The sequence below is a fragment of the Syngnathus leptorhynchus genome, chromosome 10, assembly GCF_054491065.1.
Source record: "Syngnathus leptorhynchus isolate UIUO chromosome 10, UIUO_Slep, whole genome shotgun sequence".
NCBI lineage: Eukaryota > Metazoa > Chordata > Actinopteri > Syngnathiformes > Syngnathidae > Syngnathus > Syngnathus leptorhynchus.
The window spans coordinates 594,717-622,009 of record NC_141204.1 but is presented as its reverse complement, the minus strand read 5'-3'; the positions used below and the strand labels follow the sequence as shown (position 1 = coordinate 622,009).

The following is a 27,293-nucleotide window of genomic DNA, read 5'->3' as shown; positions in this document are numbered from 1 at the left end:
AAAGGTATGTGCTTTTACAATTGGAAACTTGGAAATAGAAAAGGCAAGGACGAATTGACGTTTGGACAGTGATTGCTAATGGAATGAATTCCTTCCAAAATATTCCGACTCCAAACTAACAGTAAACGTAGCGCTATTGAAGAAAATCAAGGGAAAACCCAAGCTACTATTGAACTTGTCACACAGCTAGAGGCACCTCACAGATTGTGAATTTCAAAATGAGCACAGTGTTGCCTTTCAAATATCCGCATCAGTTCACATATGCCACTCATTTGAGTCTGCTGTGTGATTGAGAGGTTTCATTGGCTAAAGAATTTCGGATGGCAGCTCAATTGATCCGCATTGGACCTGGACTGAAACAGAGGCTAAATGGAACGGCGACACGGAAGGCTCTTGATCTGAAGCTCATTACCCGCCACTCAATTCCCACAAGACCTTCTTCTGCTTCACGCTGAGCACTTTCCTGCCGAGAGAGTGATTGCGACATTTTTCTCGACAAGCCCTCGCCACTCTTTTTCATTGTTTCCTGTCTCCCCCAACTCGGCTTTCTCCTTTTCCCTCCCCCTGCGCTTCTTTCAGTCTCCCTCAAAGGCAAGCGATCGTCTTTGTATTGCATGTCATTACAACACTTGGAGACAAGCAAACGGTGAATGAAGGGGTGTGTTTATTCACTTCCTGATAACAGTGAATGAGCTACATCATCAATCAAGCAAAAGCAAAAAACAACAACAAAAAAAGGGATCGGCGGTAAACAACTGTACGAAAATCAAAAGTAAGACTTTTTGCAGCAGACGAATGGGCGGCTTTGACAAATCCAAGAAGAAGTGAATGCCTATGCATTTCTCTGCCAAGGCTCGACGTACTCAAGACCCAGATGAGCGAATATGTCCTCTTCGCTCCTCGCTGTCAGGAACTCTCCCTACCGAGGAGACAAACAATTAAAAAGTCATTCATGCACAGGAATTTGTCAAAGACGTACGCAGAAAGGGAGCCGGGTCCACAATGAAATAGTTCATCTTCTGTATTTAGCAATATTTAATACTGATGCTACTTTTTATGTGTGGCTTACAGTACAAGGGTCCAGGATTTGAACCCAGGCTTCGGGAAGATTGCATGTTCCCTCCGTGCCTGTAGGGCTTCTTCTCACGCTACTCTATTTTCCGCCCCACGTTCTAAAAACGAGTACGGGAGGTTAATTGAACACTTTGAAATGTCCCCAGATGCGAACGGCTGTTGGTCTACGTGTGCCCTGCCATTGGCTGGCAGCCAGTTAGTTCACTGCCCCAAGCCAGCCAGCCAGCCAGCCAGCCAGCCAGCCAGCCAGGGATAGGCTCCCTCGTGAGAATAAGTCCTTCCTAAAGTGGATGGACGTTATATGTTCCCCCACCTCGTTATTTGATACATTTCATTGATTGTTCAGATAGCACGCCTCGTGGTATCTGTGTGGTCCTAATTTGAATGTCGGCAGCAATCATGACAACAAAGTTAGCTATCCGCTCTCCCTTGGCTTCTTCATCCAATCACAAGGATTCAGCACTCGGCCTCTACACGTTCACATTGTCACAGGCAGCGGGAAATGATAGCTCTCCTAACACGTCGTATAGCTGGAGGGTCACTGTCATATTTTTTCACTTTTCAGAGCTGTCCCGCTGGCCCGGATTGAATCACGCAGCGGGCTGGTTTTGCAGGACCGCATCAGAACTCAGTGTGGTCCGAATCAATGGATTTGGTTGTTTGTCAGCAGGATGTATGTGATTCAAGTGTAGGGCTCTTGCTGCATTTGGCAGCATTTTTCCTCGAGTTTAGGATGGCCCTTTTTTGTTCACCAGGATAAAAGTGAGATGACTTGCCCCCGTCCATCATGTTATTCATGACAATAGCTGTAAATATCAGTCTCAACAGTATTGATTGACTTTGTTTTGCTGTGCATTTTGTGTGTCCCAGCTTGTCACAAGAACATGTCCCATTTAGACCCTTTAGCTGGTTGGCACCTTCCTCGCTGCTTCCCCGCACGTGCTAGCGCAGATGAGATGAGCACTTTCCCTGACAAAACACGACTAGGTTATTAACAGCTGCTGTGTGATGAGGGGTTATGTCTCCATAAGAGTGCTGACGAGCTCTGACTCACCTTGGGAGCGGGACTGCCTGGGCCAGAGAATGAGCTGTGATTTTGACACATCCTGCCTTCAAGTGCTAAACTGGACCTGACATGTGCAAAAAGGATGGGAGAAAAAGCCAAAGAACGGCAAGCAAAGCTGTCAGCAGAAGCCAGGCATACAGTAACTGGGAACAACAAGTTGTCAGCCAAGAGAGAAATGCAAGTCCACCCTTCTAAGCTTGTTAAAGATAATGCAAAGGACAGGCTGGCCACGAGGCAAAAAGGTGGGAGTACATAACTAGACCTAGCCTTTCAGAGCAGAAGCTGGAAAGCGCTGTTATTTTATAGTTCATCCTTAATCAAGATCAGACATTCAGGCAGGATGGGTGCTTGGGAAGATTGCGTGTGATGTCTGAAGGTGTGACTGCATTGATGAAAAATGTATCAGCTGATTTCAAAGGCTGAAACTTCTATAGTCATCTGAATTTCCACATTTCCAGTCCTGTCAGACTTGGTAGAAGTTGAGAAAAATAGAAATTCATGATCTTAAATGGGTTGCCTCTTCAAACCACTTTATGGCTTGTTAATATTTGCTGTTTACGTGCTTTGTTTTCTTCTTTTTCTTTTTTATACTATCATCGTTTGTTTTCAGAAAAACAAACTACCGTGGCGTGGAACATTTATAGAAGAGTGAAATCATCTCGAGGCACATTCAATTTTTGCCTGGCTCATAACATTAGGCCCATTTGACAACTTAACTCAAATCATATCCTTGTCATTGACGGTGCGGCAATAGGAAACTGAAGCTATACGGAGGAGTGGAAGAAAAGTGCTTGACATGGCTGATGTGATTTGCAGTAAATCCACTTCTACTACAATACATGGCAGGGGCCTATTGTTCAGAGAGAAGACGGGACAATTGAGGGCATCCCACTATAGGGGCAAACACAGATGAGATTTTCAACATTACCATTCAGCCATTCAGGACTTCAATCCTTTCTTTGGTGCTCTGTTCACCTTCTTACATTCCCCAAATCCTCACGTACTTTGTTTTGATTTATGGTGTGTTCATGAATATTATAACTCACACATTGGGCATAAACAGAAAGACAAGCCTTAATAATGCAAAAACAAAACCTGTTATTTTTGTTGGTGGAGTTCAAAACACAGAGCAGCTGTTATTTTTTGAGACTGAGGTGATATAGATTGAGTTACCTTTGGGCTAGAATGGCACTCAGCCAAGCAAAGACCTCCATCAAGGTCAGGTCTAATTTCGATCAGGACTACATTCCACACCACCACTTGCATATGCTTGTGCCTTGTTTTGTCAAAAAAGATGATCAATAAACCCATCATTTAGGTTCTAGCACAAATTCCCAACTGTGGAAGAGGTTGCAAATTGAATCTACAATTTGCTGGACCATTTCATTTTTGTATGATGAGACATACGACAAGTCACGTTATTGGTCACCAGTCAGTAAGAAATCTGCCTTTCTGTTCCAATACTTTTGTAGGGGACTGCATGCACAGTCCTTGCTGTAACCCATCAACATTCCTGGCCCAAATGAAAGCAGTACGTTATTGTGAGTCAATGTCCTTGACTTAATAAGCTGCTAATCAACGACATGTTTCTCTGTCCTCTCCATAATGACTTCCCTCGTGGCTGTGAACACATACGACAAACATCTGCCTCTTCTCTGTAAGCCGTCACCCTCCGCGTGCCGTCCGGCCCATAGCTTGATGGATGAGGTGGATGGACACGGCCGCCTGCCCCATCCCGGACAGACTCCACCGAAAGAGACGGAGGGGAATTTTAGTCATAGGCGTATCAATTCCATATCGTGTCGATATACAAGAATCAAAACAAATTGACAGGAAATTGGGCGAAAATGATGTCGCTTTCTTTCAAAGTAGTGTACGTGCATCTCGTCCACATCTGGAAAGCAAAAGGAGCACGTGCGTAGCAATTAGCCTGTCAAATAGGCAAAGGTCCAGTAAATAATGAATTTGCCGAGGTTGCCGTGAGAGCTCTTGAGATGTGACGAGAGAAATTTGAAAATGTCACTTAAGTGGCCCAGAATCATTCATTCATAACAATGTGCATGTTTGCTCATCTATCCGTGCCAGTCATTTGGAGGCCGACGGAACAAATGATTATAAAATAACATATAATTATCCATGTGTATCCACTTTTTGTGACAGCGGTGCGCAATATCATTTTTCGACCTTAGAATGTGTCGGGACTGACCATGTCAGTGCACAAATGAGGGCTGTGGCAAAACAGAACACAATTGCTTTCTGCAATTTGGGACAAACTACAGGCCAGGGCGTATGGTGAATGATAAAATCAAACAGTGACCTGATTTCCACTGAACGCCTGCATGCTGTTAAAAGGTGCAGCTTTTTAAACACTAGTCCACATTTTCAGGCCAATTTTGGGTCTGAGAAGAAGAACACCGCCAAGGACCTGACGTTTTCTCCAGACGAAAATGTGTTAATGCTTGGCAGCTCTAGCGAGATGTTTTTCAACTCCATTAGTCTTTCTTTTTTGGATCAGATGTGTCTCAGTGCTTCAAGTGAGGAATCACACTAGTGCAGCTAAATTACAGTGACAGGAAACTGGGGAACATTGTTTCAAGGTTGAGTGCACAACGTGGTGGTGGTGGTGGTGGTGGTGGTGGTGGTGGTGGTGGTGGTAAAAGAGTTCAAAGCTGAAGTATCACAGTGAACATGCTTACTTTGCATGGTGATTTTTGGTGATGATGCTTCCTAGAAAGCAATGATCATTCAACCTCAAACTTTCCCTTTACTGCGACAAAGAAATGATTTTAGCATTGTGAAAAGAGCAAATGTCAAGGTGAAAAAAGACTCTCACGCTGTCAGACAAGGTGAGATGTCGAGAACACGTGTGCCCTCCTTGGACAATCATCAGCTGCACATCCGTCTTTCATTCGGCAGGAGCTCGGGTCACACCCCAGAGATAGAACCCGCAAGGGCGCATGCAACTCACTAATCGCGCCAGCAATTAGACGTAAAACAGAGCTGCGTATAAAACAGCTATATTGGCTTTAGTGCTGTTGTCATTATCCAACCTTCCCTGGCTTCCTAATCAGCCTGTAAAATAGGCAAAGGTCCAGTAAATAAGGAATTCCTCATCAGTAACATGGAGGTCCCAACTCCAAATATGCTAATCTTATTGCTCTCTGCGCCTGTGGAGGAGCAAACATTTGCAAATGAAAATTGTTTGGAGGGTTTGGCTGCCCCAATGTAATGAATGGCCAGCAATAGAAAAAAACCAAAACAAATTGTGTTTTCAGTCCCATGAATACTGGAACGAAACATTGGAAGTTTGTGATGCATTATTAGCATTCTGAATTGAATGAGCATATCGTCAGCCGCACAGCATAGTTGCCAAAGTCATATTTCAATGTTTGTGGAAAACCACCAAAAACTATTTTCAGATGACACATTTCAGTATTTTTGTTTTTCTCTTCAATCCGATTTCATCTTCTGTGTTGCGACAACATAATCGATATTTTTTTTTAAATGTCAATTCTGGTCCGCGAGTACCGCTGTTCTGCCTGTTTTCGACGTTTGTCTCCTCCGACACACTTTTGCCCGATCCAAATCATGTCTGGTCACATGACACTCTAGCCTTACCCGTGCTGATGTGATTCGTGGAAAATGAACGTAGCGGACAATCAAACCCGAAACCTCTACTACCAAAAAGTCGATTTTTCCAAAAGATTTGCTCAGGTTATTCGAGTCTGCTATTTTCTGTGAGTATACGATAAACATGTGCAAATGTTGATTCTATTGCCTTAAATGTGTTGATTAATCACCTATGACAGGTAAGCTGTTCTTTTTGCAGCTAATAATGAAAGTGCTGGAAGATTGACAAGTGAGCTTGCATTGTATATTTTCTCTCTCCTTCATTTGGAGCCACACAGAACAAGCTCCCTCCCCACTAATGATAGCAGAAAATTAACTTTCTCTCTTGCACCAAGTCTCATGAATAATTAACTGCTTTGTTGAGCAGGAAGCAAGCGCTTTCAAGACCATTAAGGCTATTCTCTATGTGGAGGTTAAAAGAATTCAGGCTGTGAATTGCAAGTGTGTGTGTGGGGGGGGGGGGGGGGACCCAAAGCCAACTATCAGGGCATTTAAGTAAGCTCATTCCCTTCTTAGTGATCTCTGGATGCTGTCATGATAATAACGCCAGCTGAATAAAAGGGAGGAAGGTCAGCAAATTGTCTTCTACCATATTAAGAATTATGTTTTTTTTTGTCAAAGAGAAAACAAATCCGATCGTTTCAACAATTTAGAGTAAGAGTCCCTCAGGAATAGGTTTTTGTGGAAGAGATTTTTTTCAGGATTCATTTTAAAAACGAGCAGAGAAGTGACCTCTTTTGAAACAATCACGGATGTGGCCAGCGTGTCAGTAGAAGTCAAGTTTTCAAGCCCATTCATTTCAAATGATTAATCATGGAAAAAAATTGCTCAAGAGTGCAATAGATTTGTTTTTGTTTTTATAAATAACATGTGATGGTGTTTTGGGAAAATCATTCTAAGTATATGTCGTAACCGTCAGATGCATCAATGTAACCTTGCCCAAAAACGTTTTTTCGGTCATATTCCTCACAACATGAGCTTTAAGGTCACAGTGTGAGGTTACAGCATGTCTGAGGTCAGCACACCTCTGAGCAAGACATAGCGTCTGCTCACTTTCCTGCTAATGTAGAGTCAAATCACACAAAGGCTGCACGCTGACCACAAGATCAGCCTGAACCAGGCCAGCGATTGTTCATTCGAGTGTTCCTCTAAATAAATCATGCATGGGCCAACCTGAAACAGGAGCCCAGAGTGGAAGCGGGCGTCTCTGCGCCACCGCCAGCTCGGTGTCAATGAAAGGCATCAGGCGGTCCTGAAACCTTTTGGTTTAGCCTCTTTTAAGAGAGAGAAATGTGACTCAGACTCATCCTGCGATGCCGCTTCACCGCCGTCATTCTAATTTGCACCTTTCATCCCATGGCGTACGTTCAGATGGGAAGACTGCAACTTGTCGCTATAATAGCCTGCAATTTATTTCTATTTTTACTGCCTTCGTAGAAACTAAATGTCCATCCTTTTTCTTGTTTGTGGATGGATAAGAGTTTGGCCGAATGGAGGAATCGTCCTCTTAAAAAGTGTTTCTTCGCTTTTCTTCCTCGTCACCGAATGTATTAAAAGACATTCAGCTGGAGTTTTTCTTGAAGACTTAACTGCCACTGTGATTTAGTCATAGTTTGTTTGCATTTTATAGCAAGTGACCTTTAATGCATGTTGCCAGTCTGACAAGCACATTTGAAACACAGAGCGATTTAGGGACCTGTGGTCTATGAAGGTCAGGTGCTGACAAACGTGCTGATAAAATGAGAGTCCGGCCAACCCTGCATGTTGTCGCCTAGCAACAATCACAGTTTGAGAATCGGGACGCAGCATGTAGAAATGAAGTGAGAACCTGAAGTCACTTTTTCAAAAACTCATTCAAGTATATTTTATTCAACACTGTGATCAATGGCTGACATGTGTCGAATGTTTCTCACAAGGCTCTAACAAGGGCTATTGAACCAGTCCATCAAAATCAGTTGATTGAGAAGGATCAATGATATTTGACTCACTTCAACCAGTGAGGTTTTGCGTGTGGATCCTAACAATCCAAATCCTCATTGAGTAGCCAAAAAAGAAAACTTAGCAATGGAAGACCAAAAGACTGGACATGTATTCTTTGGGATCGACCAGCCTCCGCTCTGCTGCTCTCACCAATCTTACATATGTCCATTTATGCAGCGTTCACATTCTCTAATCATCCCCATTAAATTGCCTTCATTGTTTCTACCACCTCTATGTGCAATGAAAGTCCATATGAAGCGTGGTCAAATATTCGGTGCGTCAGATGCCTGAAAAATGTCCGACTCTTTGACACTAGCACTTGTGTCATCCGCATGAGTTTCTCACTTGAGTATTCTGCCACCAATTATAAGAGCTGCTAAATGTGCTCCCGGCTTGTTTTGACTTTGTCATCGCACATTCCAAGGCTGCAATATTTGAAATGTTCCTAATCCTATTTACAAATCCAAATGAATGTAATTTGTACATAATTCCCCATTCTTATCTTGGAAGCACAGGTGGAGGCTGGAATGCTTTCGCTGGGAAAGGGGATGGAGGCATCCTGTCGCGCTGAGATAGTTTAAATCCCACAATTCATCTTCATCTAGCTGTGCTCGGCGCAAACCTTTTGCAATTTGCCTGCCGGGGGATCATGTTTTTATGACTCTATGATTGGATGGCAAGTATCTCAGACTTAATAACAAGCCATTTGCGATGATGACTTTTTTTGCTGCAATTTTTGCATTGTTACCCGTGAATATGTGTAAGAACAATTTCATTTCATCACATTTGTACGGTGCATTCATCATAATATGTAAAAAAACATTGCGATCGCTCGGGCCAGTTGAAATTGATTGAGAGAGAGTTTGACTTTAATCTGCATCCTTACTTCAATTTATGGCCATCAATAAACTGAGCAGAAATCAACTGAGCCAACAGTTGGGTTTCACTCCAATGAATCCATAAAACATGCCTTTCCACATTGTACGCTGCAAAAATAGAATGATGATGACTTTTTGTACCTAATTAAATGCAAGATGTTGTTTGCACCCATGTGTGGCAAGGGAGGAATAAACTATCCCTCTAGCGCTTCACTATAATGAGGTCACCAAATAGAATTGGGTGCATGCCTTATTATCGTGTTCCGTTTTCTGCAATTTCCATGATTGATGGCTTGAAATTTGGGCAACAAGCAGGACAATTTTAAGGTTTGTTATTGCATATGTTAATGAGAATCAACCCCAATTTGCCCGTAATAGAAAGTGGCAAAGAAAAAGAACACACTTGTGTGGGATGATGTTTATGCTCCTGTATTTATAGGCCATGCAGGTTCAAAACAAAGCTGATTCAACTTTGTCATTCTCGTTTATTCTTGGGAAAAAAATTGTGAGCATGCAGTAGGTGAGATGTCGTGTGTATCTAACTATCTTTGTGACTGTGGGTTTTTTTTTTTTCAAACTATGCAACTTCTAACCATGGTTACCAGGAAAAAAAGAAAGACAGATTCAGCTGTTGCAGACCAATTCATCAAGGCTTAAAAGTTTGAGCGCAGAAGAAACGGACGTATCCGACCTTGAAACAGTATGTCACAATACTTTTCATCTGCCTCTGCTAATTCAATTGTAATTAAAATTCATAAGACCAGACGGCATGTGAGCTTTGTCGGTTTGAATAGTCAAACCTGCAAGGGAACCTCACGCTCATTTGTAAATGTGCAGCGGCTCATTTACACGCCCCCACAGAGTGTTTGGAGGACACCTTCCACACTTCTTTTGTCTGTCATAATGTCCGCACAGGTGTGTGTTTCTTACAATATGTGAAAACCCCGAGGGTCCGTGTGCCACCATCCGCTAAATTAAAGCTCTCCTCCTCCTCCTCCTCGTCTCTCTCACACTTAAGATCCTTCTCATGACCGGCAGCTATCCTCAAACATCTCAGCAGCTCGGAAACAGGAGGGAGAGTGTCAGAACTCTTGCTCCCCGAAGCCCAGTGCAATTGCCCTGTTATTGTCCAGTCATCCACTGCTCATGGGCGGGCGAAAGAGCTGTGAGCACTCCACACCCTAGATTCTCAAATTTGACAGTGAGCTTCATATTCATTTCTGCTCTTCGCCTGGGGGCAGAGAACTTCTGCGTGACAGAGAACTATCTTTACAGGCTGATCACTTTTTAAATTAAACATTTTTATGCATGCCAGGAAGAACTGGAAGAGTCGACGCCATCTGCTGAATTTCTCTGATTCCAAAGGCTATTTTAAGAAATTCCGTCATCTTTGGAAAGCAGATCTTGTTTGAGCGCAAATGTCCGTTCAAATGATGAGTAAGTCATGAATTCCGATGATGATATCGGTGTGTAATTGATATGACATTTTGAAATGTTTCCGAGACGCTAGGCTCTTCTATTGCCTTTGTGACAGCAATTTTGAATCAACAGTTTCACCTCGGACCTGTTTGTTTGGCATTTCAGTGAGAGTTGAAATGTTCTTCTCATGTCTGCTATCTGCAACTACTGTCGACTTAGCCACGACAACTACACTTGCAGCCTTTTCACCTGGACTTCATTAATCATACTCCTACATATGACAAAGAGTGATGACACACACGCGCGCACGCAGAATAAGTGCCAACGATGGCTTATTCCACACATGCTATGGTTAAATGTGTTTGGAGGTGTTGGACAGGTCACGGATGCCTCCTGCCCTGGGAGGGAGGGAGGGAGGGAGGGAGGGAGGGAGGGAGGGAGGGAGGGAGGGAGGGAGGGAGGGAGGGAGGGAGGGAGGGAGGGGGGGAGGGAGGGAGTCAGTCTGTCACGCTATGATGAAATCCTCTACCTGTCCTCATTCATCAGGCCCAATACACATATTAATTATCAGAAACCTTCAGAGTTACAGCAGAGGACATTGGCTCACAACTATGGCAGCAGACCTGTTTGGGTACTGAAGCTCGCTCCAATTGCCTGGGGCACTACAAATTGTTGGCCTAGAGATGTCAGTCATTGCTTGCAGAAGCAAAAATCTCTGCGCTCGCCTCACTTAGTCAGTCATCTAAAGCTCACTGCACCAGTGCAATGGAGCAGCTTTCACCCACAACTTTCAAGTTCCCCAACCAGCAGGTCGACCAAACTTTACATTTTTCCATTGTGAAGGGGCTTGGAAGCGAACATTTGGAGGAGGGAGACAAGACAGGAGTGGTCGACTATAGCCAATGGAAAGAAAGCAACAGCTATTTACAAAGATATTTGAAACCCATTTAGCTACTTTTGAGCACATCTAGCACATCTAAGAAAATGGTTTCTCTTGTTTTAACGAGTTGGGAACTGAGGCTGTGGCTGTGTTCATTAAAAGAAAAAAAATCATTCCATTGAATGAAATAAAAGTGACACTTATGACCAAGTTGGTTGTTAACTCTACCTGATTCTTTGGATGCCCCTCCCGTATTTGGTGGGAGCTTGTAAATCTGGCCCAGCAGTTCAAAGGAACATCTTTGGGACTGCATGGCTCAGGCACATGTTCTCATTTAATTTCACATGAATCTCTCAATACTCACTGAACATGAACAAATGATTTGATCACTTGTGTAAAAATGGGCACAGGTTCTTCCAGCCACATATTTGTTTCTAATTCAGCTTGATTTTGAAGCCCCTATTTCCAGAGACAGCAAGCAGTAACATTTTGGCTCAACTGTCAAGGTGCCAGATTAGAGGATTTGACAGTGGGAGTATATCCAGAAAAAGAAATTGTCAATGTAATACAAATTTAGCTCAGCTAAAAGTGGCTGGCTGTTCATTCAAGGTAGAAAAGATTTTCCAGACCGTTTACTTGACATGGTAAGCTTCTTTTGTTTTCCAAGCTTTTCGGATTGTGCGTATATGTTTTGGTATGGTGTGACGTAATTGGTGTCATTTTTACTTTTGTTTTTGCCTTTCTTCATTGAACACGATTGGAACCTATGCAAACAAACAGATTTGAAATGAGCGTCTTGTTTACTATGCATGAAGCCCAAGTTATTGTATATCTGTACGCCAAGATTGCTGCACTTAATTGGGAGTTCATTAGACTGAGACAAGAGCTGTTTTTTGTTTTTTTTTTGAAGCATTTTATACCAGCTTGTACGACGACAACAACAGTGCACCCTCCTCCTCCTCTTGGATGTAAAAACGACAGACCCGCAGTACTGGATTTCAAAGCAAAACATCAAGTATTGATCTTCATTGTGATGGGGAGCAAGGAAGACGCGAGGCCTGGAGTGCAGAGCTCTGACTGAGTTGACATTTGATGCTTTCTGGTGACCTTGGTGCAGGTGAAATACAGTACTGCTATTTTCTTTTGCTTTGAGTGCTCAACTGAAAGATGGCCAAAATATCATTGTAGCTTTTTCATTCAGTCAGGCTAGAAGAGTTCCTCTTTCTATAACAGTTTTAGAGTCACATTTGAAATCATCTCTTTGGGTGTGATAACAGTTCGAACAATTGGAGAAAGTGTCACAGACACACCAAAATCGTATCCATAGAGTTGTCTTTCCCCAAAATGGAAGCTATACTGAAGCAGTTGAAGGGTGGCTAACTTGAGTTTCTTCCACTTTCAACTGCCCCTATAAGGTCCTTAAATATAAGCACATGTTTTTGTGTGACTTCTCCTGTCCATTTCATTGCACGGATGGCTGCACAGTCAGCAGCAGGTCCTTGCATTTTAATCAACACCATCTGAGTTGGCTGCTTGTGCATAAAAGTGTCACTAAAGTGCCATCCGGGGACCCACCCCGAGACCCTGACCTCTGTACCCAGAGAGTCAGCCACGGGACACGGCAGTGACAGGGTGGCTGGCGCCCACGTCTATCTGCGCACCGATTCACTTGATGCAGCCACAAGATGCAGAGAAGTTGGAGAAAGCAACAGCTATTTTGCCGGCTTCGCGGATGCAATTTTTGTTTTCCTGTCTGCTGAATAAGCATAGCCTAACGATTGATTGAAGAAACCAAAAATGCTCATGGCTTGACTACAGACTTATCTGTGAGAATATGTGACCGTGTTTACTGTACCTTGGTTTTGTCGTAAAGAGTATGATTGTCCAAAATCATTCTCTTCTCTTTCCGAGCAAACCTCCTGAGGTCTCTGTCAAATTGCTGTGGGGAAAGGAAAAAAACACCAACTCCATTTTCAAGGTGATGTAAGAAACATGGAAACCATGATAATCAGTGTTTGCTTTTTTTGGGGGGGGGATTTCTTTGTTTCTACATACCGTGGAGCCAGTCCATCCTAGAAGAGCAAAGGCATAACGATCCATGGGCGGCGATACCAAGTCCACACGCACTGCCTTCCATCCCCTGTTGTCCCCCTCGGCGCAGCCGAGACCTCCGTCCACCTGGCTGGCCTCCAATCGCAAGATCAGGAAACATTTTGGATAATAGTCCATTGCCTCAAACCTCTTGCAAGGAAGCTTTGACACGTGAAAGGTAGACGCTTGGTAATCACAGTAAAGAAGAATCCCCTAAAGGAAAGGGGAGAGCAGATTCACTCAGAAAGTAAAGCACTTTTTTTTTTCAACCGTAAACTTTGCTGTGTAGGTTCTATGCTGTGTGGGAAAGTGAAAGTCTGTATAAATAATTCATCAAAAAACTATAGTGAGATACTTGTACAAGTTGGCAAGTGAAAAAAAAATGACAGCCAGTCTGCTAGAGTGAAAGGAAAGATGTTTTAGCTCAGCTTTATAATTGTCTCATTTCACATTATATGAGGATCGGAAATTGCACATTTCCCCACGAGTAAAATGTTGCATCCAATTCATCCGATGGGGTAAATACGGAAACATTTCTGCTCTTATATGTAAATCTTTCACCTCTAATCATACAAATAAAATTGCAATGTATGGAGGTAAGTAGGTTAAAGTACAGACTTTTCCTGGCAGAAAGGTGATGCTTTTAATTCCAGTGAAAGGTAAAGAAGTAGTTTGATCGTCGAATAACTGGAAGGAGAAGTGTGTCCATTGTGACTGCTATTTTGGAAAACAATGTTGTCAGCTGGGAAATAAATCTGGGAACTAATTGCCCGAATGGGTGGCAGTTATTTTTGTGCTCGTCTTTTGATAAAGTTCAAACGTGTCTTGTTTTACACTTTTTGAGATGTCTCATTGAGAAGTGCGCGCACGCTCCAATTTGTATTCAACCTATGGCATTTAAAAAGGGCCAGCCACCACAGTGAGGAATTTGTTGCATGGATTCCTCCCATATTCCAAAAACAAGCCCCTTGAATTGGAAAAAAAGTCTTGTCAATCAATGAATAAATAATATCTGTCAACTTGTGCGATAATGCCAAGACATGAGCCAATCACCTACTTTGCCCTTGCCCCTTTCTTGTAGAGTGGATCACGATCAAGACGCAATCGTGTGTCAGCAGCACACTTGACATGCCCATGGTGATTTGGAGAATGTAGTCTCCAAGTGTGGCTCTTATCGCATCAGGAACCCACAAAGGTATGTATGTCCTTGGCCTCATCTTACCCTTCTTCTTTTGAGGGGGTTCAATTCTTTGTCCTTCTGAAATCGGAGCACTGCGCGTGTGATTTGACAAACTCTTTTTGATCGACAAATAATTTGTGATTGATTTATCTGCAAAAGCGACTCATGCTTGTTACCAGAACAATGTCAATCTTTTGGAAGCCTAATATTGCTTTTCTACATCTATACTCACGGAGCTCCCCCCCAAATCTGTGTGCCCCTAATGAAAGCATCTGGCCTTTTTAATAGAAACGGTGGATTTTATCGGGGTCATCCGTTGGCGTGTTTATCTAACAGCCTCTTTAATAGAGTTCAAGGTGTTCATTTAGATCTTCAAAGGTGGAAAACTTGCGCTCACTTTCCTCTCAACTTTCCTTCTCTCTGTTGTTCATAATTCTGAAGTTCCTCTCTATGGCGATGAAATGATCTTGGCTTGTACATTGTAATGACTTCAGGGCGCTTTGACTTGAATTACAGCAATGCTGACCATGACCTTAGTTTTATCGTCAAATGCTGCAAAGATTACAGTATGCCTTGAAAGGAAGCGTGACCCTTTCACATTAGCATGGATGCCATCAGACACCAGGCAGAGTTTTCAGTCAAATACTATCCAATATGCTAGATGATTGCGTGTCCATTTCATTTGTACCTTTGATGACTGCATTGCAAATATTGCCGACATGCTTTGAATCAGTGTGCCCTTTATGTAACATGTTTGGTCAATTCCTTCCATCTTCTTTCATCTCGCAATAGACCTTTTTATGGCTGGCCCTTAAACTTTTACAAGGTGCATATCAACTTAGCACTCGCAACAAAATAGCCAATTCGGTCCACCTGATAAAAAAAAGAATAGAATTGCTCGGATTGCTTCGACATACCGAATGGAATCGGCCGTGCCGACTTTCCATACCATCTAGCCACTGTTCTTCCAAAAAGATATCATGTGAACATTTCGCATGCTTGAACAGAGTGCAAAGAAATGGCGCCCCTACTCTCACTATTAAAGGCCCTTATTAGCCATGGTGAGAAGCTCATTTGTTGTGCAGCTGCGGGTCACATTTTCAAGTGTCACTGTCGAGTGCTCCCGTGGATTGCTCTCTTTCTCTCTCTCTGCAATTATAGACAACCATTCACCTTTTAATATGTAGGGAGAACGATTTTCCAAGTTCCCTTTGTGTTGAGCAGAGTAGTCAGTGTGTGGCTTTTCATCCACCACTTGGAATTTTCAATCATGGTGAAAATAAACCTGAAGGATAAGGTACACCCTCCCCCCAAAAAAAGAAAAATGCTCATTTTGGCTGTTTTGAAAACAGCTTTTGCGAATAAACGATGACAGGACCCGATACGACATTGCACGTTTTGAGCACGCTGCATTACTTTGGGCCTCGACTGATATTGATGCCTTTGAAGAAAAGCATTCACGGTTGGGTTGACAGTGACATGGACCATTAAGTACCTGAAGACATTTAATTCATGCTCTTTAGTTTTGGGCCCTCCGGCATACATATATACACACACATCAAGCAGAGTCACTCAGATTTCTTGCTGTCTTGCTCTTTCACTTTGACACACATCAAGTCCAAATCCATTGAAATAAACAGGATGTCAGGAAGTTGTCATCTGACGATTCCACTGCACTGTTTAGCCCTATGGCTCTGCTGTCATCTCCCAAGCAGCAGGTAAATCGGAAAACATCTGAGAGTAAGATTATGCCACAGTTTACAGAGGGAATTAGAAAGACGCCAAAATAATCTTTCCCCAAAAGCTCTGCCTCGGAGTGGTGGCGGATGATTGAAATCTTTTTATTTCCATCTCGTAATCTACTTGCGGCCTTTTTGGAGATAACAGCACAACGGCCGACATTCTCAGGACAAACAATGTTGCGAGGGAAAGCCTGGACGGGTGAGCTCCTCGGGTCATTTGTCTGACTCACAGAAGGGAGGCAAAGTTCTTCAACTCTGCATGGAATCTGCTTCTTTTAGATTTTATGAACTGTACTTTGACTTTGCTAGTGTTGTTTGCGCTCCGGCGTGCCAGTCCAAGTAGGCTTTACTGCTCAGATTTGATTTGGATGAGAAATCAGATCTCAGCTGCACGGGCAGCGCTGCTTGAATCACTTAGCCAACCAGTGGTGGAACACTTGAGTTGCATAACAATAAAGCTGAATGGCGTAATTATGGCGGGCGGCCTTTGCACAATATTGAATGACACTCACACGGTATTCACTGACTCCCGAATCTGCCCTGCAGTTATGCTATGAAAATCATCAGGAAGAAAATGATGATGACGACATTTGTTTTGTAAGGACATGTTGGACTCCTGTGCCCGGCCGGTATTAGCTGAGTGAATGCGCACGCTTCCTCAGGGACATGATTCTCAATGACCAGATGACACAGCCGGACCGGGGGGCAGTCAACCTTTATTACGTCATTTAATCACAGTCAAAACGGCCTTCCTCTCTTTCACGCCAAGCGTATCTGGCATTCTGGCCACCTAAAAGCTTTTTATCACCTGTCCTAGCTACTTAAGTCACCATCTGGCCAGTGGTGTTGACATGTGCTTTTCGCAACTTCAGCTCACCTGCTCGAAAATGGCTGCGAGTGGTGGACTGGAGCGCTGTGAACAATATGGAGCAAGGAGGGGGTCATTATTATTAAAAAGGGATAGAGGGTTGGGGGGGGGCTTTTAAAACCTCCCAAACAGCCCAATTGACTATTTGTGATTTTAAATAATAAAACTATGACTCTAAGTCATAGATGATTTTTTTTTTTTTTTTTGCAATAGATTTAGTTTATTGACTATGTTTGCCCTGGTGAATCTAGTTTTATTTTCTTCTTACATAGTCAAATTTATGATGCCCGAAGGCTCAAATAAATAAAATTATTATTGGTTCAGTACCAATTCAACAAGCGGGTTATACAGACAATAAAAATATGATGGTCTTCTATTATTTTATGTCCTTTGCAGTATGACAGCAATTTGGAGTTCATTTTGGAACCTCTGCCAAGAAGCTTTTCTTTTTTCTATTCTGGAATCAACTTATTTTCCAGGGCCGTACTGTACCGCAGCGGTTAGCACGTGCACCTCACAGTCGAGAGGTACAGGGTTCGATTTCGGCTCCCTCCCACCGTGTGAGGAGTTTGCATGTTCTCCCTGTGCCTGCGTAGGTTTCCTCCGCTTTCCTCCCGCATTTTTTAGGTGAGCTGCAGCAATACATTGACATTTGAGTTGATTTTTACAGCTTTATTCTGTCAAGGTGTCAATTGATTGTTCACCTTTGCTATGATTAACAATGTTCAACTTTTTGAGGAAGAATTCAAATACTCACTTGTTTTTTGAAGGAATCAATAATGTGGCGCAGGACACATTCCTCCTTCCCCACCTCATGTGTTGTGACAATAAAGTCCACATCATGGCCAACGTCCTTCCCCCTGGCAAACAAAGACCACAAACATGCTGACTGTGTGGGGGAAATGATACGATGACCTCATGAACATAGCCTCTCATTAAGTCCTGAGATGAATATGGAAAAAGAGTGAAGAACACGCAAACAATTATTTGGATCTATTTTGTTATTTCTACAGGTAAACTTTCTGGCTCTGTCATCCAAAAACATCAATCACATTTTGGAGCAAGGCGTCGGTCGGCATCGCTTGTTAACAGCCACAGGCACGAGCTGACATGACACAGCGAGGTCATTAGCGCTCTCCCGTAGAATGATTGCACTCTGCCGTAGCTGGAAGAGCATGCCCCCAAATTCACTTGCTCCTTAGAACGGAAGGTCGACGAGAATCCAAAGGAGTGCACGTCTGCCTCACAGGTCTCAGATTTGGGGCAGATTGGAATTTGTCAATGATAGCTCGCACCTGTACACTATTTTTCTTTGAAAGATATGGAAAAGGAAAAGGTGTTTTCTCAACTTCTCATATTCCATGATGAAAAGAAGCATTGTGTTCTCGTGATTACAGAGGCCCGCCAAAACAGCCGCGTGTGCAGTTTGTCATCGGTGAGAACAGTGCTGACACAAACAGCAAACAAAGGCCGTGAGTGGATGACAGCTATCCTGATTTATCAAAGTTGGCCAGCAGCTCTATCTTTGCCTCTGCTTGCTGCCAAATAGGCCAGGTGCCATTTCAAACTGATCATTATGCACTCACAACTCCTTTTGTACACACCAGCAACGTGAGATGACAATGACGCTATGACTCCAGGCAGGAGATGGATGAAATGCTGCAAGAGTTGCAAGGAACATCAAAACAGCCACAATATGGCTTTATGGAAAGGCTCGCCCAAGCTGATTGAACCCAGTCTTTGAAAAGAGCCATTACTGCTCGAGCAAGACACGTGAATGTTAATGGTTAGGGTTAGTGGCGGGAAGCGCGCACGTTCCCCTGAGAGTGCTTTGCTTTCAAGCACACTCGGCAGATGTTGCTTTTGTCACATTTGTCATTTCCTCTTTAATTGATATCCTTCCCGCTTACTTTTAGGCGTGTGAAAATTGAACCTTGTCATCTAACTGGTAGGACACGTTTATTTTCATGGTAGATCCCCATCTGCTGAATGTGCAATGTCTCTCAAAGCCTACGGCACTCTTAATTGGCAAAGTGGAAATTCCGCGACATTTCCAGTTTGGCGTAGGGCGTCAAAAAGAACACGGAGAAGCTTTCCAGCTCAGCAGCATCCTCTGCTACGCTGGGAAATCTCACTCGAGTGTGCTGCATAAATAAATGTGTGCCATGAATAGCAAAATCATAAACAGGGAGCGAGAGAGAGAGAGAGAGAGAGAGATCAGCATACATTCATAGCTCTCTTGGATTACCTCTCATCAGTGAGTGCATAGCATAGGAATGGCTAGTCAAGTAGGACACATTCCCATATACGCTCACCGGATAGTAGCTGTGCATTATTACTATGTTGCGGGGCTATGCAGCTACTTCCACTAATATAGCTTTGGTCAGCACAAAAGTGCATGAAAGCACACGTCGCATTGGCAAGAGGGTGCTTTGCTTCCTTTTCTTTGCAGTGTCACCACACACAAAAAGAAGAAACACTGTAAATACAGCTGGCCTACACTTACGAACGATATTGCGTGAGGAAAAAGGATCAATTATTGAGTGTTTCAGCACAAAGCACATGAAATATTAAAGGTTATTTACAAATTTGCGTGGATGACAGGGTGACATGTATGAATAATACAGACAATGTTGGAATGTGAGGCAGGAAAAGTTCAGTCACAAGTGGCTGGCCACAGAGAGGAAACGGTTGGGTCCCTTTACTTTGATGTGTCACCTCCCCTTCAGAAGTGGCAAGCGATAAGAAAGCTTGGAATGCAATTGTATGCAGCACATTCTAGCTATCTCGCCCGCCTCTGCCCCTACTAGCTTGCACAGGCGTAATTTGCTAGACCTGCACAATCTAATGATGTCAAACACAGGAGCTGTAAGTTAATGAACAGGTCTTATTGTGCACTTTTAGATCACTGCAAGCTATCATCCCAAGATATTGTCAAACGCTCTGGAGTCTGATATGTACGTATGATATATATCGCAGTGAGAGGCTGCTGCTGCTGCTGCTGCAGGATTGGAAAGCTGTTCCGTGTCACTAGTGACAATTTTGATTTTGAATATGATCCACGGCTAAGTCTTTGCATACATTGCCGGCAGAAGCTGTGTTTTCTAGACTCATCTATTTTTAATCCTCCCCAACAACAACATTTCTCTGAGACAGCCTTCTTGCACAGCTGTCCTTGCAATAAGGCTTATGTCAGCGGCATCAACAAACCCTTGTCGTCTTCCTCTGCTGTGAAGTGAATGACAGCTTGACTTACTGCTGTGTGTCACTTACACGATATGTAGTCTATGTTACTTGGGTGAAACTATTTAACAAGATTGAATTAAGGCTATTGCTATTTAGGACATTAAATCTGTTGACATTTTGGAAGGGTGTTTTTTTTCAGGAACGTCACAATGAAAAAAATGAGTGGGTGGTTTTTCAGGAATGAGTGGAGCAGGGAGACCAAATGCAGCTTGGACCAGGATTTATTGAGGCAAAAGGTAAAATTCTGACCGTGAGCCTCCAGACCGACAGACGGAGTGAAAACCAGACGACAAGACCAGGAGCACCGACAGGGAGAAAGACACGGGCAGGGCTTAAATGCACAGCACAGGGTGGGTAACAAGAGCAAGCAGGTGACAGACATTACGGTAAGCCGAGGGGTGTGGCCGAGGGAGGTGCAGGCCCAGCGTGCTCTGGCACGGGCGTGACATGGTTAAGGCTGAGGCTGGCAAATAAATGAGCACATTTTGCATGATTTTGGTGTGTCATAGCCTAACTATCTACTATTAAACATAGTTTAAGATATGTGAATCATTTACTGACTTGAAATAGGCAAGTCATTGTTCTTTTATTCAGCTCTACATGATTCCACTTAGATTTCAAGAAATACTTTGCAAGCCTTCACCAAATATGAGAGGAGATTTAAGTGTGCTCCAGCTTGCTGAGTTTGAAGTCGTAAAAGCTCTCTCATAGGGCCTGTTATGCTTTTCAGCAGACTCCTCAGCCATAAATCATGTACTGTTGCTCCCCATCATCTTGATGCTAACTATCCGTGATGCTCCAATCCCCCCCCCATCTCTTTTACCACATTTTCCCTGGAGGGGCAGTTATTTACATAATAAGACATCATTCCAGCTGTCACTCAGATCTTTTGAAGTTAAGAGTTACTATAGGTCGTATGAGGAGAACACCGCCACTGATGTTTCTTTGCAAGTCAAGAGTACTGAAACATTTGCAACCGTTACAGGAAGCAGATTTCCTGAAGGCTGCCGACCGTGCTTGGGAACCGCCGCTTTAGATGATTACCAATCCAAACAAATCGGGGATATTGCATTCTGCTTACCGCTAAGTTGTGGTTTCAAGTTGAAGCAGATCTTGAAGGACATTTTGCATTCCCATGAGCATACCAGCAGAACAATAATAGCACAAAACAACGAGCGGCACATCAACGCAGAAAGGACGAGACACGTCTTCTACCTGCGGAAGCCACCTGTCAGCGCTATTACGCCGTCCGACGTGATCAAACGGACAGCTTGGTCAATAATGTTCCCCAGGGCTTGAGCCTCCGCTTTAGTGACAACCCTTGAGATGTCTCCATAATGCAGAAAACCTACAGGGGAAATAGCGTGCGGTTATTAGTCTGGGAGCAAGCCATCAATCACAGCCAGTTGCTCGGAGGTGAATTAAAAGGGAGATAGAATGTGATATGTTGTGCTGGAAGCCACTAAATGATGAACTGATGTCCTCAAGCTTTCATCTGTCTCCACCGTTTGTTTTGTTTCGTCACGTTGTGGCATTTGAAGTCAAACTTGGAAAAACATAAACCACCCATTTCGAACAGTAAAAGTGGATTTGTCCTTTTCTAATCAGCGGGATGGAAAAGTGTTGGCAAGTGATGAGATGTCGACGTACCACTTTGTTGCATCGGGTTGAGCTGAATGCTGGGCTCCACCACAATGTCACTAAATGAGCGTAGCCCCCTGCGGTACCATTTCTCTGCCGTCTTGGGTCCGACCCCAAACACGCTTGTGAACAGCTGTCAGGAAAGGAGCAAAGAGAAGACATGACGTGACAACTTTGGAGAAGAGGTTCGCTGTCGGAGTTTGAAAGGCTATATGGATTGGCCAAATGCAAATCATTTCAAAAGCGCCTCAACTGAGAAAGCCGAGGGAGGCTGCAGGGTTCATAGAAATAGAGATACAGTACCGGCCGGGACCTGTTTTTTCTTTTATCTACTGACCTTTAAGGTCTGATAGCGCTCACTGGAGAGTATTCGCTCAACGTCAAATGAATGGCCACTTTGGAGAATCTCCTGAAAAACAAAAATGGAATATTCCAATTTGGAATGAGTTGATTTTTGTTGTTGTTGGGTTGTTGTTGTTTTTCGCGACAGAGAAACGGAATCGGTCTAGCCCCTTTTTATTTAGAAGCTTAGTGCTGCGCCGCAATGACCAAGTTATCATTTGCTTTGAAACCTCAGTGTGTTCATTCCCACTTAGAGCTCATCTAATGAGCTGACCACAGTATATCGATCCTAATGAACGTAGGTCATGTCAGACATCATCTCTTTTAAATCCACCAAAGGTTGAAATTCAGATCTTATTTCTGTTACACAATACATATCAATTAGTCAGTGAAGCTCTCATCTTGCCTTGAAGACAGCAGCGCACCTTTCAAACGCAAACACACCCACAGACGGACCATTCATCGCAGCGCTTTACATCAGCAGGTTTTTATCTTCAGAGTGTCGCCCGCTCCATGTTCGTTTTGTTTTTCACCTTGTTTTGATGCGTGGTGTCATTTTCTTGCTTTGATATATGAACCGTGAGCTCAAAGTGAAAAGAAAATGGTTAAGCATCTGAATGGCGTAAAGACAACAAGAGGTCATTCATCGCCACTCTAACTTGCATTTGGTGTTCTTCTCTACCTCAAAGCTGACAGATCTGACAGATTTGGAAACTTGCACCGAGAAACGCACTTCATGCTGTAAGTTTAACGCGTTGTCAGAAAAGAGCCCAGTGGCTATCATTTGCCTGACAACCTGACATTTTCTTGGCACACAGGAATGTGTATCTTGTGAGTATCTTCACGTTCTCCCTCAAATAAAGTTCTCCCTTTGCACGTGTGCCCTCTGCCTGCAAAATAATGAAATGTCCTAATACCTCCAGGATTGGCGTGGTGTGCTCCCCCAGGCAGGGCAGGCCCCGAGTGGCCTCAATACACTGCACAGTCCAGGGCAGACTCTTCAAGACAGACGCAGCTCTCCTGAAGACAAGGCACCAAGTCTTGATCTCACTCAATTCGTAGTACTCTGCCAGCACTTCCAAAGCACCCTGCGGGCACAGAAGGCCACGATGGGGGAGAAAAAAAAGAAAAGCCATGTTAGGATTATTTTACCTTTCATAATGGAAGTGCAAGAGAATAACAATGGGCTTTTTCAGGCAAATGTATGAAATGTTCATTCATATGTGATATTAAAGGAAAAGCAGACTTTACGACTTCACTCCTTCACAGTGACAGGGGAACGAACGTCAGTGACAGGGGAACATGGATGCCACTTTTATTATGCTGCAAGTTAGAATACACAATGCTCTCTAAAAGCAATGCTTTCACTTCTCAATAATTCGTTACATTCCCTGCAAATATAAGTTCAATTGTTTAGCAAAATGATCTATGAAAACTGGCAAGTCTGGCCTTCCAGAAAAAAAACATGATGTTGGCGGTAGTATATGATGACACGTGAGGCTTAGAGTGACGTATGTTTAGCTAACAAACTATTTTGTCATTTCCAAATAGGATTGAACACTTTCCAATATGACCAGATCGATAAACACGATCTTAAACACTGTTTAAGATGATAAACACTCGGCCTGAAGCCAAGCCCTGCTTTGAGGCCGCCCCACCGCTCGCACAGAGGTCGGTAAACAGGACGCTAGCTCACCGAGGGACGCGCTGACCCGCTTAGTGCACCACGTGGAGATGGAGCAAGTGCGTCGCTTGCAAACATACACTTCCTCACAGCATGCATGGCAGAAGCGCCAAGCTGGGCTGCTCATGACAAAATGTACTGTATCTGTTACGAGGATGAGTCAGTGGCACACTACCACATGGAGATGACTACACTGACGTATTCATCTGTTAAGAATGTCTTTCATTTCTATTTCTTTCTCTCCATGTCCATGTCCATGTCCATGTCCATGTCAGTGGTGCGACTGTTGGATGAGGGCGCACCGTGCCTTGGAGCTCACAGTCTATTGGCAAAGGCTCCGCCCGACTCATTGGAGTGGCTTCCATCGAGTCAGCTGTGTTCCCTGCCACAACGTTGCAGCCATTTCAATTTGTGTGTCTTGGCATGTGAAGAAATTGACAATAAAGCAGACTTGGACTTTAATTTCTACGGACCTGCGCATGATTACCAAAATGAAGAAAAGACAGGCATCCCTTTGTGCTGACTTAACGCTGAGCATGAAAATAGGGCCTTTCGACAAAACGTCGAACAAAGAAAGCAGCGAGCGATAAAAGTCAACCTAATTTTACCTCGGCCTATACAGGCACTAACAAACACCCATAAAGCCAGTCTATCAATTTGCGTTCTAGCATCAGCTAAATGGAGCGAACCCATTTTGGCTCTCATCTCATTAATGAGGACTTATGGCTCATTGGAGGGAAGGCTTTAATGCAGCACGCCGATTTACCCCCCACTCGCACGTATTGGCGGCCATGCCAGTGGGTCATGTTCACGCAGCAACCTGCTTCGCTGCATGTCTTCAAAGAAAGTGTGAGAGCAGGTTGGAAGCCCCATTGAGAAGTAATTAAGCACAATCAACAGCTACAATGGCTTCCACTTATTAGCCTTATCTCAAGCACGTACATACATCAATTTGTTGCATTTTCAGTCAACAAAATGGGGGTAAGAAAAAAATCTCCTCTCCATCCTGGCTTGACCATATCCCTGTTGTTCAGTTTTCCCACCTGCTCCAGTGTTCATGAAGCCAGGGTAACAGATTCCCCCGTCCTGGTGGGGACTGTCATGTCCATCATCCACAGCGCCTAAGGCTATGTAGTGTATGCCAGCGCTCTGCCACGGCTTTGTGAACATGTCAACTGGTACATTTCCAGGGTTGCAGCTGCAGAAGCATCCGCTTGAACCCATTTTATTTTGTGGTGTCGGTAAGGGAGAGAGCAAGCGAGCTTCACCGTATGGAAAAAAAAATAGAAAGAGAAACTTTAACAGAAACTACTCCAACAAGACTTAGGACATTGACAGTCTCAGCCACAGCCAGAGAGAAAAGATATGCCTCCAATTTTTACAGAGCAAAATATGTATGTGTGACAGGTCGAAGTGTTTCTTACAGAGCAAAATATGTGTGATGACAAGTAAGTGTTCCTTACTGTCAGAATTTTATTTTTGTTGTCCGTGCTTGTCCGTCTCTGGCAGGCATATTGAGAAACGGGAGCCACCGGGGCCGGGGCCGGTGCCGGGGCCGGTGCCGGGGCCGGGGCCGATCCTCCTTGTAATGCAGGCGGTGTGTCCTGTTTACATGACAAAAAAAAAAAAGCACTCAAAAACAAATACACGCACGGCCTATATTGTATTTTTATGACAGATACTCCACGATTGCTGAGTTACTATACGTCTCGATGAGTCTGACGATTTATGTCCCCAGGTGACGGTGCCAAGTGTCAAGCTGAACATAAAAATGTAAGCGTTTGCCTCGGAGAAGTTATTTCATAAGCGCGCGTCTCCGGGGCAACAGGCTAATGACACTCATCTCACAGTCTGGTGGCATCCAAATTCATTACGGCCGGCCAGACAGCCAGCCAGCAAGCCAGCACTGAAACGGTGCCATTATAAATCTGCTTGCCATCATCCAATTTGCCTCCTGTAAATTGCCTCTTTCATACTGTGAAGAAACGGTTCAACATTGGTGAAATATATGTCAAGGGTGTCATCAAATATATTCCGATAATTAGACATCACAAAGAGAAGATTGCGTCCTTACAATTAGTCTTGGATTTACTATGAGAACCGGCACGGCTGAAAGTCCAACCATGGTGATGTCGACAATTTGGACGCTTAAAAGCAGTGAAGCTAAGAGTTGGACCTTGTGATCTAATGTAGGTTCCAAAGAAAAACGGCTACATTGGATATAATGCAAATGTTTGCAGGTCTTAGCTCTTGGTCAACTGAATACACCATGAGTCTGCCTCCATGGAGCCATTGCAAATATTGCATGCAAACAGATTGATATACTCTGGACCATTTCTGACATAAAACACACTCTATCAAGAAGAGCCAAAGAGAAGTTCCCCTCAGCAACAGCCTAGCTACAGATTCTTTTTTGGGAATCTCTATGCGACAGGCTGCTGCTCGAATCACTCGGCTTGATCATTCGGTTGCCATCATTTGGTTAATGGCCACCTGGAGAACTGCCAGCACGGCAATATCAGCGCAGTCATTTGAAGACAATGATGGTTGTAAGAGAGCAACAATGTCCATGCGCCCGCCAATATTAAGATGAATTTCGGGATGATTTCATGGGAAAGTAACATAGAAACGTGTGACGTATTCCACAGGCTCTGGAGGAGAAGGCCTGGAAAACCTTTTATGATATGACATTGCTTTTTTATATTCATATCCCGATAGGGTCATTTTCTGCAGCCTACTGTATGAATATACCAGTCTGACTTCCTAATATGATAGTTGCTCTCAGGATGGTAACAAGTGAAATGAGCCTTGCTCAGAAATGCTGTGGGATTCATATTGGTCGAAGCAAAGCGCAAAGCTGTGTGGGGGGGGCTTTTAAGACATCTCGACCAGAACAAATGAGATTCATGATTGTCATTGTGTTACGAGTCAAGCGAGCGAGATCACTTCAAATGCTTTTCTGTGTGCGCTACAGTTCCTCTCTGCAATGGAGAATACTCGCAGAATACTTCAATTCCAAAACAAACAAATTTGGGGCTGTATTTCTGTCAACCGATGCAAGACTCCTGTCGTGTGTTTGGACGGACGCTGGTGTCCAAGTGGCCACTTCACAACATGTCTGTCTGCTTCATACATTGCCATCCGGATTGCATCAACTCTGGCCAAGTGTGATTTTTGCATCCAAACCTGAATGAGGTGTCTGTTCTCCACAGCAGCAGGACTCCCCACTCTCATGCTGTCCGTGAACCAGCTGATGTGGAGCACTTGCATCTTGGAAAGATTCTTCAGGCCGCAGCCCTTTAGCCACGCCCACAGCGATGATGCCCTGCTGTCTTCAGACACCACGTGAGTGATCTCGTCGCTGTAAATGAACATGGATAAGCTTTTGAATACTTCATTGCATGAATGATGCATTTGTCCAGTTTAAATGTGATGAATTTTCAAGATGAACCAGGGCTCGATTCCCTCGGCCGTAGGTTGTGCCTCAACTTGGCTAAAAGGAGAAAGTTGCGCTGTTGCTATCAAACCGCAGCTGATATCACTTTTGTCAGCTTACGGAAGCAACGTCGGTT

At 43.8% G+C, this 27,293-nt stretch overlaps 2 protein-coding genes across 2 annotated transcripts in view; one reads left to right on the top strand and one right to left on the bottom strand.

The window, feature by feature from the left end:
• Positions 1-699: 699 nt before the first annotated feature.
• The window catches only part of dntt (deoxynucleotidyltransferase, terminal), a 27,428-nt gene continuing 834 nt past the window's right edge, over positions 700-27,293 (bottom strand). Inside the window, exons 2-11 of the mRNA XM_085921705.1 lie at positions 26,908-27,082; positions 25,185-25,325; positions 22,955-23,125; positions 22,033-22,104; positions 21,705-21,828; positions 21,270-21,402; positions 17,566-17,668; positions 12,983-13,231; positions 12,783-12,866; positions 700-919 (exon numbers count right to left, since the gene is read on the bottom strand). Of these exons, the coding sequence (XP_085777831.1) occupies positions 833-919; positions 12,783-12,866; positions 12,983-13,231; positions 17,566-17,668; positions 21,270-21,402; positions 21,705-21,828; positions 22,033-22,104; positions 22,955-23,125; positions 25,185-25,325; positions 26,908-27,082 (1,339 nt within the window). The 3' untranslated portion in view covers positions 700-832. The remainder of the gene's footprint in view (positions 920-12,782; positions 12,867-12,982; positions 13,232-17,565; positions 17,669-21,269; positions 21,403-21,704; positions 21,829-22,032; positions 22,105-22,954; positions 23,126-25,184; positions 25,326-26,907; positions 27,083-27,293) is intronic.
• blnk (B cell linker) overlaps positions 26,703-27,293 on the top strand; it is a 12,293-nt gene continuing 11,702 nt past the window's right edge. The window contains exons 1-2 of the mRNA XM_085921706.1: positions 26,703-26,837; positions 26,934-27,066. The gene's annotated coding sequence lies outside the window, so the exon portion shown is untranslated. The remainder of the gene's footprint in view (positions 26,838-26,933; positions 27,067-27,293) is intronic.